We start from the raw sequence: 19,574 nt of genomic DNA on the forward strand, positions 1-19,574 counted from the left end.
ATGTCGCAAATTAAAGCTAAAGGACTCTATTTTATGACTAGATTAAAAAAAAGTAGGGTTTAATAAGAAAAATCCCTGGAAAAAAATTCTTGAAGAAAACGTTGCTAATCTATACTATGTTGGAATGCGTCCGAAAAACAAGAAATTTAAAGAAATCACCTTGAAGTTATTATTAGGTGCACAGAGATGGTTTATGTCGCAAATTAGAGCTAAAAGACTATTTTATGACTAGAATAAAAAAAGGAGTATTTGATAAGAAAAATCCTTGGAAAAAAATTCTTGAAGAAAAAATTGCAAGTCTAGATTATGTTGAAAAGCTTAAAAAATTCGTGATATAATTTTACGAGGAGCAAGCTAAAGCTAGAAGACTCAATTTTATGATTAAACTAGAAAATGTTGTATGTAATAAAAAATCACCTTGAAATTATTATTAGATGTTAAGCGATGTTTTGGAGATGTTACAAACTTAATTTCATACAATACTTAAGCTTTAAACAAGATGTAAAGGAGTAAATTGAACATATAGAAACAGCGTAATCTCAGAATGAAGAATAAAGAGATGGTGAGTTGGATGGGGTGTTCCAAAAACGAAAATTCTCTCTAAATTCGTTTCCGGCTTGTATTCCCACGTCGCCGCGCGAACTTTTCAACACGAAAAGTTCCCAATTGGTGTAGAAAATGGGACGAGTTCGCGCTGGTTTAGCACGAACCTGACGGCGTCGTGTTGTGCGACCACATTAGTAAATTACCTGGAAACTGAACGAATTGGAGTGCTTCGGGCGACTCTATCGGTTTCCGGTTCACGTAATGTTGCGATGGTTTTAAGTGGAAAAATAAACATTTTCTGGGTAGTAATAAAAGTAAACTGGTGTTGTATTTTAACATAAAACGAGATACCAAAAAGCTATTTTCCAAATAGACATAATCTATGAAATATATCACAAAAAAGTTTGGGACCAAAAAGTTTTAACTTGAAATTCCCTTATTTAATGAAATAAATTAGCTCTTCTTGTTCACCTTATTAACCCTCATCATCATTCTTTAAACCGGTCCAAAAGAATAATAATCACTTCCACGAAATGGAAACCCCTTTTTTCTTTAATTATTTCAGCTTCTGTAGGCAAGAACAATGAAGGAGGAGAGCTTTTAAAATTTAAATCCACACCAATTATTCAAATTAACCGTTTATTTTAAAATCATCTCTAATAAACTGGAGTGGCCTACACTAAACTTACTCTCTTTTTATTTATAATTTGAAACAATTTGCATCAAAATTTATTTTAAAACTACCGCGCTTCTTTTTAACTTAATATTTAATTAATAGATGGTGCCTCTTTCGTTAATCTTTCTCAACCCCTATAAAAAAACGAGAAAGTTGCGTGTAGACCACTCTACATTTTTTAAATTACTGCACAAACGATTTTCTTCTTTGACGCCCTTCTCTTAACTTTAAAGGAAGTGATTATAACTTTAAAGGACGTCCTCCGTTTTGGCGAGTTTCCGGAAACAATTTCAGAACTTCCTCAAAGGGGGTATTGGATTACAAAGCGAAATTGTCCGTAATTAGATGTATTTATTACAAAAGTTCCCCCTTCATTGCAATAAAACATCCTGAAATTAAACCAGAAAATGAAAAAAAATCATCTGCCATCTATGAGTGAAAAGCTTAAACTACGATAACAACATTTAAGGTGACAGTTAACAATGACGTTTCGTATTTCGTACACGTTAACTCCTTATGATTTTTAAGCATCAAGATATTGATTTTGATATTCTCATTTTTAAGCTTAAAAATGAGTGATGTTAAATGGAAATCGTCGAAACAACGGGGACCATGGTCGATAACGAACCAAAATCAGGCGAAAAAATCCGCGGATAATCATAACCTAAAAAAATCCGAACTAAAATTTAAAGAGGCTACAACAAAATTTCAAGCGGCCGCTGAAAAACACGCGAAAGATTACGATTCTTCATCAGAAGAGGAAGATTTGGAATCAAAAAATGTTATAGGTAAATTATTTTTAACAGTTAAAACAATCTAACCTCAAAATTTTTATTTTAACATCTAGATGGCATCTTTAAATTTTACACCCAAAAAGGTCAAGAAATTGAAAATTTGGGGAGGACTAAAGGATATGTTGAAGATTCATTTATATCGGGGGCAATTACCTGTCTTATTTGCATATCCAGTGTGAAACGAAACGATGAGGTAAAAATATTTTATAAAAATCAAGTTATTTATTTATCTTTATACCAAAAAAAAAATTCAAGAATCATCATGTGGCTTAAAAATCGATGATTTTTTTTCATCAATTTGAAATGACTCAAAAAAACACGTTAAAAAGAAAAAAAATGTATAACATATTGAAAAGTCACATTAAACTTTTGCTGTGACGTCACAAACAATGTTAACCATGCATTTTCCTATTAAATCTAACCTACAAGTTAACACCTAACTTACAAATTGTTTATTTTATAGCAAGGCGCAAAATCAATCTGGTAAACTTAAAAGTTATTTTAACTAAAGTACTATCCCTGCAAAAAGTCAAGGCCCCTCAGTTTAGAGATCAATATCTTCGCAACCGCTCCATAAAAAAAATTGTGACAAAGTTTATTGTAATCACTGAACATTTCTACGCAACATGTAGTAATTTGAAAATTTTTGGATTCACGGTTTTCTTTTTATCGCGAGTTAAATGAAAAAAGTACCCGATTTTTTATGGTACTGGCAACTTTGTCAACTTTACGATTTTTTTTTCTCGAAAGCTACTCGTACGAAAAATTTTGAATTTTGAACAGGTTGTAGTCTCATGTGTTCTTAATGAGTGGCATATTTTATTTTTTCGATATTCCATACAGTTTCGCGGAAAATCGCGGTTTAGTAAGACGCCGTTATGTCGAAAACGGCTGGGTGGGTTTCCTCGCAGATTTGACCAAAATATGTCAAATAATGTCGGTTGTCGGATTCCGTTATCAGTTTTTCAAAATTAGAGGTCCCTAATTTTTTAAAAGCGATTTAATGGAATTACAAATTAAAGAAAACAGAAATGGTGCGTCCCAGACAGGACGTCGCGCCTTATTTCTTTATGTAGGTAAGATAAAGGCGCGACGTACTGTCTGGGACGCACCATCTGTTCCGATTGGACGGACCCTCCTCTCCTCGCATAGCTTATTTCTGTTTCTCTTCAATTTGTCTTTCCATTAAATCGCTCTTAAAAAATTAGGGTGCCCTAATTTTGAAAAACTGATAACGGAATCCGACAACTGACATCATTTGACATATTTTGGTAAAAACATTAAGAACAGATCGGTTTACCACCAGTTCAAATTTGAAATTTTTTCATCAAATAGTTTTGGAGAAGAAAAATCGCAAAGTAGACAAAGTTGCTGGCACTCTCAAAAATCGGGTACTTTTTTCACTTAACTCGCGATAAAAGAAAAACCGCGGAACCGAAAAGTTCCATATTAACATGTGATACGCAGAAACGTTCACTGATTACAATAAACTTTACCGCATTTTTTTCCATCGAGCGGTTACAAAGATATCGATCTCTAAAGTGAGGGGCCTTGACTTTTTGCATAGTAGGTGAGATTACAACATATATGTACAGGGTGGGCAAATTTGGGTGTTAATATAGGCTATCTCAGAAACTATAAGAGATACAAAAAAAGTAGGTGCCATGTCCCGGTCTCTTTTTCCGAAACTAATCCAATCCCGTAAAGACCAAATCTCTATCTTCTTTTGTTTTTAAGTTATAGCCAAAAAGTCAAATTTTAGTGATTTCAAAAAATGCTCATATTTCGTTTATTTTTGAAATTAGAGAAATGGGGTTAATGCATTCTTAAGACACTTTTTTGAGTAGAATATACTGCCGTTGAAAAATTTTTAACATAGCTGATAATTTTTGAGATATAACATAAAGTTGTATTTTTTTAAATACAAACTATACTTTATTATGATGTAACTGAAAAGTATATTTTTAGCTTTCCAATGATGTATCGCACGCATGATGTTTCTGCGGAAAATAAGCGTTATTTTTCAATTTTTAAAATATTAAAGATTAAAATTCAAATTTTTAATTATAGTAGGCGAGGAAAACTCTAAATACTACTTAGTTACTATAGCAACGTGAGTTTACTTGTCATTTCATGAATTTTGCGAAACGAGTTTCCCGTTTAAGAAGCTCCGCATTATCTTTAAATAAAACGATAAAATTAAATATAGAATACATTGGAGTCCGCTTTGAAGATGATACATAAGTCTTCATATCCCCATTCAAACGGTGTTTCAATGGAAAGTCCGCGCCCAGTTTATGATTCATAATTTTCCTCTATCTCACCCAATTTCAAAAGAAAAGATTGCTGATATCAAAAAACTTCTACATCTTATGTTGTGGGGAAAACTGGGAAAATACTACCGAAGATTTCATTCATTGATACCGAACTGTTTTAATCTTACAACCAGTAAGTTGAGTAGAAGAAGATGACAGTTTATGACTCCTTAGTTCCTGAAGTTGTCCATATTTAATTATTCATTAATTAATACATTTTTTGTATTTTTAATAAACAAACTTTAAATGCTAATCATTTTTTATTAGTGAACAAAGTCGGGGATAAGATGCTGAGAAATTTAAATTAACTATTCAAAGTTTTTATTCGTTGGTACAAAACCAACTTATCCTGAATAATGGTACAAAACCAACTTTATTCTGTCCTATTCGTGCAAAACCATATATTATAGCCACTAGGTAGTATTTACTGTCCGGAGCCGCCTACTATAATCAAAATGTTGAACATTAGCGCTTACTATTTTCGAATTGAAAATTACCGCTTATTTTCTGCAAATACACCATACATGCGATACATCATTGGAAAGCTAAAAATATGCTCTGTTCTTTAACATCATAATCAAGTATAGTTTGTATTTAAAAAAACACAACTTTGTGTTGTATCTCAAAAATCATCAAATATATTTAAAACTTTTCAACGGCAGTATATTCCACTTAAAAAAGTGTCTTAAGAACGTATCAACCCCATTCCTATATTTTGATAAATAAACGAAATATGAGCATTTTTTGAAATCACGAAAATTTGACTTTTTGGCTATAACTTAAAAACAAAAGAAGATAGAGGTTTGATGTTTGCGGAATTGAATTAGTCTCGAAAAAAGAGACCGGGACATGGCACCTACTTTTTTCGTATCTCTTATAGTTTCTGAGATAGCCTATAATAACACCCAAATTTGCCCACCCTGTACAGATGAAACACCCTTGTTTTCTTAGATTTTCGATGCATAACGACTGACTACCTGTCGTCACATAGACTGTGTGTCAATAGACTCTGTGTTAATACTAAAACTAACACTAGACCGAACACTAGAAATATTCGGTTTTAGTCGTACGTCTCTCAAGACAGCTAAATCCGAATGATTCTAGGTCTTGTGTTAGTTTTAGTGATAGTGCTAGTGTAAAACTAGGACTAACACTAGACCTAGAGCTAGAAAGTATCGGATGTTTCTATTTTTAATAGTTCTAGGTCTTGTGTTAGTTCAATAAAAATGTACAACATAGTGATATCTTATGTTAACTAGTGCTGCTTAACACTGTCACTAGAGCTAACATAGAAAACTAGAAACATTCAGGTTTAGCCTTCTTGAGAGGCGCACTGCTAAACCCGAATGTTTCTGGTTTTAGGTCTAGTCTTAGTTCTACTTTTCTTTCAATAAAAATATACCACAATCTGACGCTAAATAATATTTAAAACTAGAAGTAATCCTAGAACTAGAATCATTCGGGTTTACCCGTCTTGAGAGACGTGGGGCTAAATCCCAATTTTTCTAGTTTTCGGTCTAGTATTAGTTCTAGTTTTCCACTAAAACTAATACAAGACCTAGAACTAGAAACATTCGGGTTTAGCGACACGTCTCTCAAGACGGCTAAACCCGAATGATTCTAATCTGTTCTAGTAACCCTAGAACTAGAATCATTCGGGTTTACCCGTCCTGAGAGATGTGGGGTTAAATCCCAATTTTTTTTTACATAAATCGTCATCATTTTTACTCTAGTACATGTCGTTACATTTGTTCCCCGAGTCACCGAAACACTCTGTACATGGTAAACAACGACATTTTAGTCGTTAAGCGTCGAAAACCTAAGAAACAACCGTATTTCACCCGAAAATATGCGTTTTAACCAAATGTGTTATGAAAATATATGAGCTTTGTTCGTTGGGACTGCACTACTTGCACTAAGCAGTTTAGTGCAGATGTTGTGTGTTCGTTGGGGATAGTGTACTTTAGTGCAGTTGCACTCATACTGTTCGTTGGGCCATGCGCAGTATAATTTCGTGCAAGTTAGTGCAGATTTTGTTGAACCTGCTTTCGGTTAAGTTCAACAGGTGCAGTGTAACTCAGTGTAACTACAATGGCGGAATATTTGGAAAAAATCAAATTAAAATCAATTATTTATGAATATCACCATGTCCAAATTATTTTATTTTTACCTCTGTGCAATAATTTCTTATGGTTGTCCTCGCGTGCTTGACAACGCTATAAGATTATTATTATTAATTGATCCTACATCACTGTCGGATGAATCGCTACTAAAAAAACATTTTGCGATGATTTCATCATTTTCCGCGACTATTTTGCTGATAATCTCCTGTTCGTCCATTTCAAATACTGTTATACACTTTCTTGATAAAAACGTGTTCGTTGCGACCACGCTTTGCACACTTTTCTACCCTGCACTCAGTTGACATAACCTTGCACTTACTTAAGGTGAATTTAGACATACATGGATTTAGTGGCGCCAGTTCTATTTACACGCCAGTAAACGTTTACACTACATGTGGGAAAACAAAAATAAGTGACACGCCAGTTTCATTTTTAAAGTGTATTAAAGTGTACAGAGTGCAATATGTCGAGTGAACTTTTCGAAGCATGGAAAATAATCGCTAAACTTTTAGTGTGATTTCAGAAGGATGCAGACTTTTCTGATCCATGCATGCATGATTTCAACTTGCATGCCAGTAGATGTTTACACATGCAATTTAATTTTACTGGCGCGCCATTTTTTAATGGCGCCACTTAATCTATGCATGTCTACTCACTATTACTCTAAATTGCACTAAGACGTCATACTAGTGCCATGTCGTGCAGAGTAGGGAAAACCCAACGAACAAAGCTATGGCTAGCACAGTCGATGACGTCACAAAAAGTGACGTCACGTCGAAACTTTAAAGAAATTTTTCGGTAAGTTTTACACTTCTTCGCACTTTGTTTTTATTTGTACACGGCTTACTTGAGTGATTTGCCGTCGATTAAAAAAAAAATTGTCGATTTTTGAACGACATGATGATTCTTGAATTATACCAAAAATATGTTCTAGATTTGGAATTGTTCCGAATGTTACTGCTCATTTCATCTTGAATGTATACAACGTTGGTCAAAAGATAGTATTGTTCAAAAGAAAAACGTTTTAGAAGGTCAAATAATAACTAAACAAATAAAATTAGTATGGTGTTGCCCAAAATGTCGACGTGAATATCTCCCAGAAGACACCCCAACACACTACACATGTTTCTGTACGAAAACGATCAATCCAAAATTTCAATCACTTCTAATTCCACATTCTTGCGGGGAAAAATGCGGAAAACAACTCAAACCGATTTGTGGGCATGAATGTTTATTGTTATGCCACCCCGGACCATGTCCACCATGCCCAATAACAATCTCATCAAAGTGTTATTGTGGATCAAATCCTCCAAAATTACAAAGATGTTGCAATAAAGAATGGTCCTGTGGATCGAAATGTAATAAATTATTAACCTGCGATAAACACAAATGTTCGGAATTATGTCACGCTGGAGATTGTAAACCATGCCCAAAAAAAAGTATACAAAAATGTCTTTGTGGAACATCACAAAAATTGAGGGATTGTTCAACTCCAATTTGGCAATGCGAGAAAATCTGTAATAAAGCGTTAACTTGTGGATTTCATAGTTGCCCAGAAATATGTCATTTTGGTGATTGTGGCGAATGTGAATTGTCGAAAGTTAGGACGTGTCCTTGTGGAAAATCGAATTATAATTTACCATGTACTGAAGAAACTCCTACTTGTGAAGATACTTGTGGGAAATTGTTGGAATGCGAACAACATTTTTGTAATTATAAATGTCATAAAGATAAATGTGGATCTGTAAGTATAATTGTTGTTATAAGAAACGTGAATGATTCATCACTTAAAACTCTATGATGATTTGGAAGTAATACACATAGTGTATATGTGTGTGGCTGTGCTGAAAAATTATCCCCACACAATCTACACATCCACAGTCTTACACCTAAATCGCGCAATCATACATTTTTTCATACCTCTACCCTCCTCCATTAAATACAACGGAATTTTCTCCGTCATTAAGACGTTGCATTTATTATTGTTGTATTGGGAAGATTCCTTTTCCACCTGAGCAACCCCAAAACCCACCTCCAATATTTTCTCCACCATCTTGTGTTGAGATTGTAATGATAAATGATATAAAATAAAGCAGAATAGACTAAAACCCGCTTTTTAAAGTCTCAAGTAAAGGTGAGTAACAAAATTGCTTGTATCTTCAGTGTTCGACTTATACTGTGTGGATTTGGAATTGTATGGAATGTGAATTACTTTTTTGACTACCCTTTGTTGGGTTATATTTTTTATTAAGCTTTCAATGGGATGTTGCTTTGATAGAACATAACAACTGAGTGGTGTTGTGTTGTATTTACATTGTCATTCAACCTACTTCGCTTTTGTTTATACAACTAAAACTGAAACTTAACACACCCCAGTAAACAAAAACCAAGTTTTACAAAACAATAACTTAAATTCTAACAACTAGTTTATCTCTGTATGTTTCAAATTTAACCCTTTCTAATCTTTGCAATGGATCAATTTAATTCTTTTTCACTAGACTATATCATGTGAAATGAAAACGAATGTCAATATGTTTGAGTTAAAGTTTGTCTGTTTAAGATTCCATTATTGATCAAGTCTATAGCACTTCTATTGTCTATCAGCATTGTTGTTTGTATTACTTTACCAATCAACTTTTCCATAAAACTTTTGATATGTAGTACTTCCTTGCAGCATTCGGCCGCCGCAATATACTCTGCTTCTACGGTTGATAACGCAACAATTTTATCCTTTTTTTGGCTGTTTCTCACGTTGTCCAATTGATCAGTCCTTCGTTTAACATTATTACATAACCACTAACACTTGCGCGTATCTGTACAATTTGCATAGTCAGCATCTGTAAATACTAGTAATTTTAAATTTCTTATCCCAGTTTCAAGCGTATATTCGATTCCAAAATCGTTGTTTGTATATGTAGATATTTTAATAATCTTTTTACATTAGTTATATCGCATCTTTTTGTATTTTTAACATATCTAGTAGCAAAGTTTACAGCGAAACTTTTGTCTGGTCTGGTTTTGTTAGTTAAGTATAGAAAATTGCCTACTGCTTCTTGATAAGGAAAGACTTTGTTTAACTCTTCACTATCACTTCGTTTTACATCACTTAGGGCCGGTTTATCAATATCTAGTTAAGACGATTTATCTGTCAATTAAAATTGTAGCTGATAGATAACGTCGACGAGTCGTTTATCCACCCGTAGTTTAGGGTAATCTTATAGATAAATATGACATTTGGATACCCACCAGATTGAAGTACTGGTTAAGGGTTTATCTATTAGATATTGTCAAAAAAATGTGAGCACAAGTTTGGTTGCTTGGTGAAAGGAAATGACAATAAAATTAAAATATAACGTCAAAAATAAATTAAGCTTATAATTGTGGTAATGGATATGCAAGAGAAAGAAAAGATCATCAAATTTTAGTACAGCAGAAAAGAACTTGCTGATGGATTTGGCAAACGAATATAAAAATGTTATAGAAAATAAATAATAATCTAGTAATTAAAAGAAAAAAATAATAATATAATCTAATACAGTATAATCTCGTCTCAATTTTAACCAAGATTGACAAAACTGTCCTTTTTTTAACCGAAATCTAACAAAAAAACGTGGTCGTCCAACTCCTCAAAGTGGTTTCGACTTTTGTCTTTCTTTTTTAATATATGGTCATCGTTTATAATTTAAGAGTTGGACAATATCCTCATCTTTATCGCTGTCTAATAAATATTCATGTAGGAATTCCATTATAAAAGAGATTTTCGAAAACAAAGCAATACCGAAAGCACACAGGAATGATAACCTCCAAAACGTCAGCTGTTTATATCAACTTCATAAACTAAAGTCAATTATTCAAATTTCACCAATTACGTTTCATTTCCGTTTCTAATGTTAACACTCAGGGGTACCATCTATGTTCTATCTCGTAGGTTGCTGCCTGTCGGGTAGAAAGTTGCTGGATAAACGGTTCACTGAGGTTATCTGTTAGGCAAGTTTATCCATGAGTTGCGTATCTAACAGATTTAACTCGATATTGATAAACCGGCTCTTAGACTTAATGAATTATAGTTTTTTTTACTGTTGTCAAGTTTATATTTTTCAAGCACTTGGTTTATATTGTCCTTTTGATAAAGTTTTAACGAGTCTTCATTTAATTTTATATTTTGCTTCGCCCAAGAAATTTTTTTGGTTATTCCCACACTTTTAGTTTAAAATAGTTTTTCAGTTTCTTTATTAAATTGTCGTGTTATCTTTCGATATAATAAGTCACTCGTCTACGTATATGATTAATAAAATTGTTATATCCTCATTTTTAAATACTCTTCCATGTTTTGATGCTTGTCTAAATCATGTAGATATCTTCTTTCAGTTCGCCATACAAAAAAGCCGTTTTTATATCAAATTTTATTATTTTACATACTTCTGCAGCTGCTGTTGCTAAGATTGCTCTAATAGAGCTCATACTTGCTACAGGACTCTTCTATGTGTTCTTTTGGTTGTTCAAAATCTCTTACCACTAATCTGGTTTTATAAATTCCGTCGTCCTTGATCTTGAATACCCATTTATTGCTATTTATCTTTTGTCCCTTAATTTCTTCGCTTTGTACTAATTCCCATATTTGATTCAACTTCAATGACTTCTCATATTGCACCTAACCACTTTTTCTTGTCTTCACCATTTATTGCTTCATCAAATGTCAAGTACACATAGCCCTTCAATTTTACAGGTGGTTTTCTTGTTCTTTGTCCCCTTCTATTATGATTTTCTTCGTCTTCCTTCTGTCTATCTTCTTCCACTTGCTCTTCCTGAGTTATTTCGTTTTCTTCTTCCATTTGTTCAGCAATTTCGTTCCTCATATGATTAACCTCTTGATCTAATCTTAATTCAACTTTCTCAGGTATATCTTCTTGTTTTTTAAAAACAACATCATTAGAAGCCATTTCACTCTATTGCAGGTCAACTTATAGGCATAATCGATGAGTCATTCGCGTTTCTCGTAGTCAGGAGTATATTTTTAATGTAATATAATTAAAAATATTATAAAATTTTTGTAGTGTGTTGAGATAGTAATTAAATCTTGTCGATGCGGATTACATACCAAAGAAATTCCATGCAAAAAGAGGTATTTATGTGAAACTAAATGTAAGCAAATGAAGGATTGTAATAAACATCCATGTAATCGAAAGGTAAATTAAATTATTATATTAATTCATTTTAATAAAATTAAATAATTTGTAGTGCTGCGATGGAAATTGTCCCCCTTGCGAAAAACCTTGTGGTAGAACGCTAAGTTGTGGAAACCATAAATGCGGTTCGGTTTGCCACAGAGGACCATGTTATCCATGCCAATTAACCGAAAAAGTTTTTTGTCGCTGTAACGAAACGTTTATTACTGTTTCTTGTGGACGAAAACACAAAACAAGACCGCCGAGATGCAACAAACTTTGCCAGTAATTATTAAACCTCGCAATAATCTTTTGAGTTAATATAATAAAATTTTTAGAATTCCACCTGATTGTCACCATGTAAAACGAAATGAACATAAATGTCATTTCGGTGATTGTCCGCCTTGTCGTCAAATTTGTGACAAACAACATAATTGCGGACATAAATGTCCTAAAATTTGTCATTCCGCCGTTTTGGTAACGCTAGAAAGTAAAAAAGCGTCGATGCCTTGGGAACAAACCGCACCCCAAGTTGAAATGCAAGCGTTACCATGTCCGGATTGTAAAGTTCCTGTTCCAATAACGTGTTTAGGCGAGCACGAAACTGCTGATTGGCCATGTTCCATCGCGAGACCATCAAGTTGTGGGAGACCATGTGGAAGATTATTATCTTGTGGGAATCATACGTGTACAAAATCTTGTCATACTATTTTAAATGCACCAGATAAAATTAATGTAAATATTAATTTAAAATTTTTTTTTAGTATATAAATTAAAATTTATTTTAGGCTGGTGAAGATTGCGAGAACTGTTACAATCCTTGTACTAAAACTCGTCCTGAGGGGTGCTCACACACATGTCCAAAACCATGTCATCCAGGAAATTGTCCACCTTGTAATCAAATGTTTAGAGTAAAATGTCATTGTGGTCTTAATCAACCTTACGTGGCTTGTAAAGAATGGATTATTGAGGAAAATAAGGAAAAGTTACAAAGTTGTGGTGATCAATGTCCTAATAACGTATGTAATTATTTTCTTTTGAGATTTGATTCTCCAATATGACACACGGCGCACTGAGTCTGCCATTGCCAATAGATATATTTGGGCAAAGATGGCGTTAGTTAGAAGTTATTAATCTTAAAATTTATTATTTACTTTTTTGTAAATCCATATAACTTAATTCAATTGTATCATAGGCTCAAATATTTGCAGAATAACTAACACTAGATCTCGAACTAGAAACAATCTGGTTTGGCCAATGCTAGTTCTAAGTTTAGTGTTAGTGCTACTCTTAGTCCAATAAGGATATATAACAATCTAGCGCTGAATAACAATTAAAACTAGAACTAACATTAGACCTATAACTAGAAAATCTGAAGACGCACAGCTAAAGAACGTAGTTCCAGTTTTATTACAGTAAAACTATACAGTGCTGTGCAAAATAGTAGGTGTGACCGAAGGACAGTAGAATCTAACAGGACTAGTAGCCCACTACGGGTTGGTTGCCCGCATTCTACGTCACACTATGTGCTACGCCCAGTTAACTGTCATAGAGTTCTATGCGTTTGCTGTGTCTTCTTAGAGGTTATATTATAGACATTTGATTTACTTTTGAAGTTAATATGAATACGACTACGATATACGAATAAAAATCCTCTAAAAATACACAGCAAGAACACAATAATAGCTGACTGGGCGTGGCGAATGGTGTGATGTAGTGTGCGGGCACGTTGTTCTGTTAGAGTCTACTCTCCTTGGGTGTGATCTGAATATAGTCTTTAAATGTATTTTAGTTGTAAGAGTAAAACGTTTGTAAGTTGCTTTTGATTGCCCTTTGCTAAAAAGGCTTTCTGCCACATTTATTACAAGATCAATGAAAAGAACTTTTTTATGACTAACCTCTTCATAAACAATATGTACATTATGAACAGCAATCATGAAGAGCCTAAAAAAACTTTCTTCCACCATTTTGTGCTTCTTCGGTCCAAATCATATAATGCAATCATTTGATTAGATATTTATAGGTTGAAAGTACAAATAGGCTTAAAACGTGCCCTATTATGAGTTAAATATATTCCCCAAGTTTCAATTTCCTAACGTTTATGGTTTTTGAGAAAAAAAAATTAAACGAAAATTTTCCACCATTTTTTGGAGGGGTGTAGCTCCCTTAAAATTTACTAAAGAAGTTTGTTGCAGTCATTCAGATACATCCTGTATAATTTACCTTTAGACAATGTTTATAGATACTGAGAAAAATGTATGTAAATATTATTACGTGGAAATAATCCTAAAAACAATAGCAGTACCAGCACACAAACACTCAACTGGTCTGTAAAAATCTGCTGATAGGAGGCACACGTGTTCGTACTCTAAACTAAAGCTGACTCACACATAAAGTGAAGCCAGAAGTACTAACAAATCCCATCCCAGTGTATTTTAAAGCGATATATTAGACTCCAGTATTTTTCAAATATTCTTTGGGATGTATATCCAAGCCCAAAAAATTAATTTTTAATACATTATTATAATTTTTATTATAAAAATGCGTAAATAGACTTGCACCTATTATTTCGCACAGCATTGTATAACAACCTAACACTGAATAACAACTTTAACTAGAACTAACATTAGAACTAGAAATATCTAGAACAGAAGTACGTCTCTTAAGACGGTTAAACCCGAATGTTTCTTGTTCAAGGTTTAGTGTTAGTTCTATTTTTTATTGTTATTCAGCATATCTGAAGACGTACGACTAAACAGGCTTTTATTTCCCTGTTTTATACAGGTGTCCCGAAACTCAACATCAAGCGGGTACCGGGTGAGACGCTAACCCATACCTGTTCTGGTAAAAATAAGAAAAAATTCTATGTCTCTTAGTTAAGTGGTAATAGACATATTTTTGAAAATGTTAAAAATCGTTCCCGTACATCATATCTTTAGGTACTACGGTCAGAAATGTTCGCAATTTAATAGTAATTTTTTTAATAATGTATTCCTCATGAACCATGCTACTATAGCAGTCACAAATCGAACCACAAAAGTCGTTAGTTTTGCAAGAAAAAGTATCAGTTTGATTGAGTTAAGGTTGAAAGTATGAATACAAAAGTATGAATTTTTTAAACAACGTGTTTTTTGCAGAAAAACAGGCAATAATATCTTTTATGATAAGAATAATGGCAAGTGTTGTACCATTTTGGAAACTTGACTAATCAGGCCATCTTTTAAAATTACTTGCCAAGGATGTTGTACTACTCCTTTTTTTAGAAATCGTGTGTCAAACTTGATAAACAAATTCTTTCAACCTTAACTCAATTAAATTAATATATTTTTTTGCAAAACTAACGATTTTTGTTGTTTAATTTGTGACTTCTACAGTAGCATGGTTTATAAGAATACATTATTAAAAAAATCACTATTAAATTGCGAACATTTCTGACTGTAGTACCTAAAGATATGATGTACAGGATGGTTAAAATTAGAAAAAAGTAGCTTACATGTCATGATCTCGTTTTTCGAGAAACTGCTAATGCCGAAAACATCATAGCGCTATCGCTTTTATTTTTCCCTTAGAGGCCAAAATTGAAAATATCGTAAAACCAGCAAGTGCAATTATCTTCGTTATTATTCTAGGTGGAGTATTATAACTAAGACATTATATGGACACTTTTTTACAGAGAATTTGATGACGATTTGATTTTGAGATATGACAATTTTAATTTTTTTAAATGGACTATTTCTTATTGTTTTAGAATAAAGCTAAAAATTAACTTTTTTTATAAAATTTCGTCGACGAAATTAAATTTACAGTTTCCTGTAAGTTACGGGGCGGTAGGTAAAATCTAAAAAGTTAACAATTAAATAAGAAAATAACTTCTGGTATTTAAAAACAAATAATTTTTTAATATGTAACATTCTAACATGTCAAACTTTTCAAAATTTTCGTAAATCATCTTAAAAACAGGATTTTTAAAGTGACACTTCAGAAAATTTTTGAATACAAACAATGTTGCTATGTTTATTTGAATTTTAAAAAAACATATGAGCGCCATCTATCAATAATTTATTAAGTCATTTAATAATAATATTAAATATTAATAAAAAATGTGAAATAACGCAATCTATTCCAACTTATGTGTAAAACATATATAAATTAAATAGTTCAACAAATTATATTTGTTTCAAATATTAGAAATAATGTTTTTTTAATTTTTAGTTATAGTACCGTAATTTACAGGAAACTGTAAATTTAATTTATTCTTCTAAAAGAAAAGTTTATTTTTAGCCTTATTCTAAAACAATAAGAAATAGACCTGTCAAACCCTATATTTTTGTAATCAGAAAAAAATAACGAATTTAATAAGCGAATAATCAGTGGTTAATATCTCAAAACCGAAAAAAATTTTTTGACTTCGTCATCAAATTCTTTCTAAAAAAGTGTCCATATAATGTCTTAGTTATAATACTCCACCTATAATAATAACCAAGATAATTGCACTTGCTGGTTTTACGATATTTTCAATGTTGGCCTCTATAAGGTTTTCGGCATTGGCAGTTTCTCGAAAAACGAGATCATGACATGTAAGTTACTTTTTTTCTAACTTTTATAGTTTCGGAGTTAGGGTATTCGGACATCGAATTTGAACCACCCTGTACAGGACCGATATTTAACGTTTTCAAAAATATGTCTATTACTACTTAACTAAGAGACATGGAATTTTGTTTTCATTTTTACCAGAACAGGTATGGGTTGGCCTCTCACCCGGTGCCCGCTTGACGTTGAGTTTCGGGACAGCTGTATATTCAAAATTTCACAAATATTAATATTTATTAAAATAATTGTTTATTATAGCCTGTCAAAAATATCGAATGTTTGTATTCGTTTACATATATTATTGTTATGTGAAACAGTTAGCCACTATACTCTGTTTTTAAACCAGGAGGAGTAAACGCGAAAGTCAGATTTACACTAGGAAAAATCACCAGAAAATATCACTAGATATTTTGGCGGTAAATTTAAATTAGTAATTATTATTTATTTATTTACTTATTATTCTATTTATTTTCGTTTGTTGTCGACAACACTAAACATACAAATTAACATTAAAATTGTGAGTGTATTTTTTATTTACATTTCATTTATTTCAAAATATAATAAAGAAGGGTTTAAGAACACAAATTTTACAATAATGACCCGAAACTGACGAATTGTCAATAACCTAACCTTCAAATTCAAAATCAAAATTCAAAATTGCCTGTGTGTGAACCTTCCTCGCATTCAACCAATCACGTGCAAGGTCAATCGGGTGACAAATTTAAAATACTCCTCCTGGTTTAAAAACAGAGTATAAAAGATTAAAGAAATTTAAATTGCACGGATTGATAGGTTAAATATTTTTATAATTTGATTTTTAGTATCCTTGCGGTCATCGTTGTCGTTCAAATTGTCATCCAGGTCCTTGCGTTAACAGCGAATTGTGCAAGAAAAAAATTAAAGTAACCTGTCCATGTAAACGAATTAAAAAGGAATTTTCTTGCGAGAATGTTCGAAATGGTTCCGCCGTGGTTAATTGCGACGACGTTTGTAATGAGAAGAAAGCCGAAGCTGAGCAGTTAAAAGCGACGGAAATCGAGCAAATGAAAAAAGAGGAAGCTATAAAAAATCGAAAAGAATTAGAAAAATACGAGAAAATGTTTCATGGGAAAAAGAAGTATAAAGAAAAAAAGGTGCGAAATGAAATCGATGAAAGAGGATTTTTTAGTCGATTTGGGATTCATATTTTTGGGGTTTTAGTAGGTTTAATTGCGTGTTTTTATATGTTTGTAATATTAAAATAAATTAATTTATTTTAAAATTATATTTATTTAAAACTTAATTCAAGTTTTATTTGATCCCTTTTAACAGATTCTTCCTCATAATCTATATTAATTGCATTATCACAGCCACTTATTGCATTCGCCAAATTTTTGGCCAGTTAAAATCTGAGCTTATGATGCAAATAAAGTTAATAGTGTACCAAATAATTAATTAATATTTACCTGTGAATGTACTAATGTTGTATCCAGACAATATAAATGCTTAAGATATACAATGTGAATGTGTTGTTTCTATGATGGAGAAAAATACTCCCCCAAACCTGATTGAACCTGCCTTTTTCTTATAATCTCTTTAAAATGACTTAAACATTTATCTTCAACCATGTTACATATTTTGTTAACATCAGTTTTATTGGGGTGCCATTTTTTAGCTAAAGACTGAAACTCATCCCAGTAATGTATCAATTTTTCAAGGTCATCTGTTGATATGGTTTCTATTTGATTTTGTTCATCTTCCTCTGATGATGAATAGTCTTGTTCTTTTTTAACTTCTAAAATAAGTATACTATAAAGAATGAGTTTACAGTTTGTTAGGGTTTGAAATATCTTTGTGGAAAATTTTTTTATTAAAAGATTGAGATACCTGTTATGAATGTTGATGCTAGTGATATAGGATGTTCTATGATTATGTGTTCAAAACTGCTAGGCTTGTTGATTGATAATGCTAAAAAAAATTAAATATTTTTGAAAATGATTACCAGATTTAATTACTTACGTAATGTCTCTGATGGTGAAGTTATTAAAGGTGAAAGTCGCGACTTTTTACTTAATGGTACATCATCTTCATCCAAAGTGGTGTCCAAAGGATCAATTTCATTAGAAATAGATGAATCAATCGCCTCTTGAGTTGAATCACACAATATTTAATACAACATTTTAATGAATACATGCAAAATTACCTGGTAAATACAATGAAGGTACACAAGTTTTTGTTAAATACATATTTGTAGTTCTATCACTATCAGTAAAATGCCTATGACAAACTCTGTAGGATCTGTACACTCTATTGGGATCTAATGTGAGTAATTTTAGATTTCCAGTAGCTTTAACCCATTCATGATATCTCTCTGACTGCTTTGTTGGATTTGGAAATAAGTGTCGACTAGATTTTTTGTCCTTACACCCAGAAACTGAACATGGATGGTACCCAGCCATAACTACCAAAAAATTCTCCTTGTTTAAGGTTATTTCTAAATAATTTTGTTAGATTTGGATAGATCTGCTTGATGGACTTTTGGAACTAAAATGGTGATTGTAAACTTTCTCATAATAAATTTGTAATAAATCCTTCCATCCACAGGTTGATATAAAATTAATTTTTTTAAATCCAGTGAGTACTTTTTGCTGAGATTAATGAATGTAAATTATTAAAAATTCAATTCGGCGTACTCTAGAAGGTGTTTTAAAAGAAATCGTAGATATTTTAATTAATATTGAGTAAATAGGTTATGTGTACATAACCTAATCTTAACAGGTAGTTACAGCTATCTATATGTTAACATAAAAATGAATATGTTAAAAAAACATACATTTTAACACCTACAAAATAATTCCTCGGTGTGCTATTTGCGTTTCATCAGTTCAAAAAGGGATTTGAGATATTTAAGTAATTTGTTATGATGAAGAAATGTGTCAGTGAGTATGCAACCAGCAGGGTTTTGTTCGAAAATTACAGCGATCTGTAATCGCTTTGTTGAATTTATTAAAAAATTATTTATACTTTTTGTATTTAATTTAAATATTTAACGAATAAATCGTTTATTAATTTATGGATTTACTTTCTTATAAATAAGATATTTAAATAAAACTTATTTAACCAACAGTGATCACGTGATGTGTTATTATAACGCCATCTTATTGATTATTAACCAACAAAATTTGAATTTTAAATTTATTAATTTCAACTAATTAATATCTAATTATTTAATGCTATATTACAGAAGAATAAAATTTTCTAATTGGAAAACGATGTATATACACATATTACATAAATAACACAATACCATTGATATCACGTATGTGACTGATTGTATGTCGAAATCCCCCCGTAAGAGGGCACTAGCGTCTATACTGAAATAATTT

The 19,574-nt window shown here is 32.0% G+C and overlaps 2 protein-coding genes across 9 annotated transcripts; one reads left to right on the forward strand and one right to left on the reverse strand.

The window, feature by feature from the left end:
* The first annotated feature begins 1,693 nt into the window (after positions 1-1,693).
* LOC111415665 (NF-X1-type zinc finger protein NFXL1) lies at positions 1,694-17,491 on the forward strand. The gene is made up of 8 exons (XM_023047422.2): positions 1,694-2,010; positions 2,070-2,209; positions 7,389-8,198; positions 11,509-11,640; positions 11,693-11,904; positions 11,958-12,354; positions 12,408-12,638; positions 17,031-17,491. Exons 1-8 carry the CDS (start codon positions 1,794-1,796, stop codon positions 17,451-17,453), a joined length of 2,562 nt encoding a protein of 853 aa, XP_022903190.1. The 5' UTR covers positions 1,694-1,793; the 3' UTR covers positions 17,454-17,491.
* On the reverse strand, positions 17,459-19,184 carry LOC111415666 (uncharacterized). Of its 8 annotated transcripts, none has more exons than XR_011639966.1 (5): positions 18,392-19,180; positions 18,208-18,333; positions 18,076-18,156; positions 17,655-17,983; positions 17,459-17,597 (listed from the first exon to the last, which is right to left on the reverse strand). XR_011639966.1 is itself a non-coding variant. In XM_071194948.1 (5 exons), the coding sequence occupies exons 2-5, from the start codon at positions 18,645-18,647 to the stop codon at positions 17,724-17,726; spliced, it is 723 nt and encodes a 240-aa protein (XP_071051049.1). In that variant the 5' UTR covers positions 18,648-18,649; positions 19,036-19,180; the 3' UTR covers positions 17,459-17,723. The 8 variants fall into 8 exon arrangements, 6 of the variants coding, with proteins under 6 accessions (XP_071051049.1, XP_071051044.1, XP_071051041.1 ...); XR_002706421.2 differs by having other exon boundaries at positions 17,459-17,602; XM_071194948.1 differs by having other exon boundaries at positions 17,459-17,983; positions 18,392-18,649; positions 19,036-19,180.
* Positions 19,185-19,574: the final 390 nt, after the last annotated feature.

The sequence above is a fragment of the Onthophagus taurus genome, chromosome 1 (assembly GCF_036711975.1).
Source record: "Onthophagus taurus isolate NC chromosome 1, IU_Otau_3.0, whole genome shotgun sequence".
In the NCBI taxonomy this organism is placed as follows: Eukaryota; Metazoa; Arthropoda; class Insecta; order Coleoptera; family Scarabaeidae; genus Onthophagus; species Onthophagus taurus.

What these genes read in the sequence shown, in the direction of transcription:
- LOC111415665 (XM_023047422.2), top strand. Translation starts at nt 1,794, where the DNA reads ATGAGTGATGTTAAATGGAAATCGTCGAAACAACGGGGACCATGGTCG. An exon ending in GGAATCAAAAAATGTTATAG is followed by an intron (nt 2,011 to 2,069) that starts GTAAATTATTTT and finishes TTTAACATCTAG; the next exon opens with ATGGCATCTTTAAATTTTAC. An exon ending in ATGCACCAGATAAAATTAAT is followed by an intron (nt 12,355 to 12,407) that starts GTAAATATTAAT and finishes AATTTATTTTAG; the next exon opens with GCTGGTGAAGATTGCGAGAA.
- LOC111415666 (XM_071194948.1), bottom strand. Translation starts at nt 18,647, where the DNA reads ATGGCTGGGTACCATCCATGTTCAGTTTCTGGGTGTAAGGACAAAAAA. An exon ending in ACCTTCATTGTATTTACCAG is followed by an intron (nt 18,334 to 18,391) that starts GTAATTTTGCAT and finishes ATTCAACTCAAG; the next exon opens with AGGCGATTGATTCATCTATT. An exon ending in TTCACCATCAGAGACATTAC is followed by an intron (nt 18,157 to 18,207) that starts GTAAGTAATTAA and finishes AATTTTTTTTAG; the next exon opens with CATTATCAATCAACAAGCCT.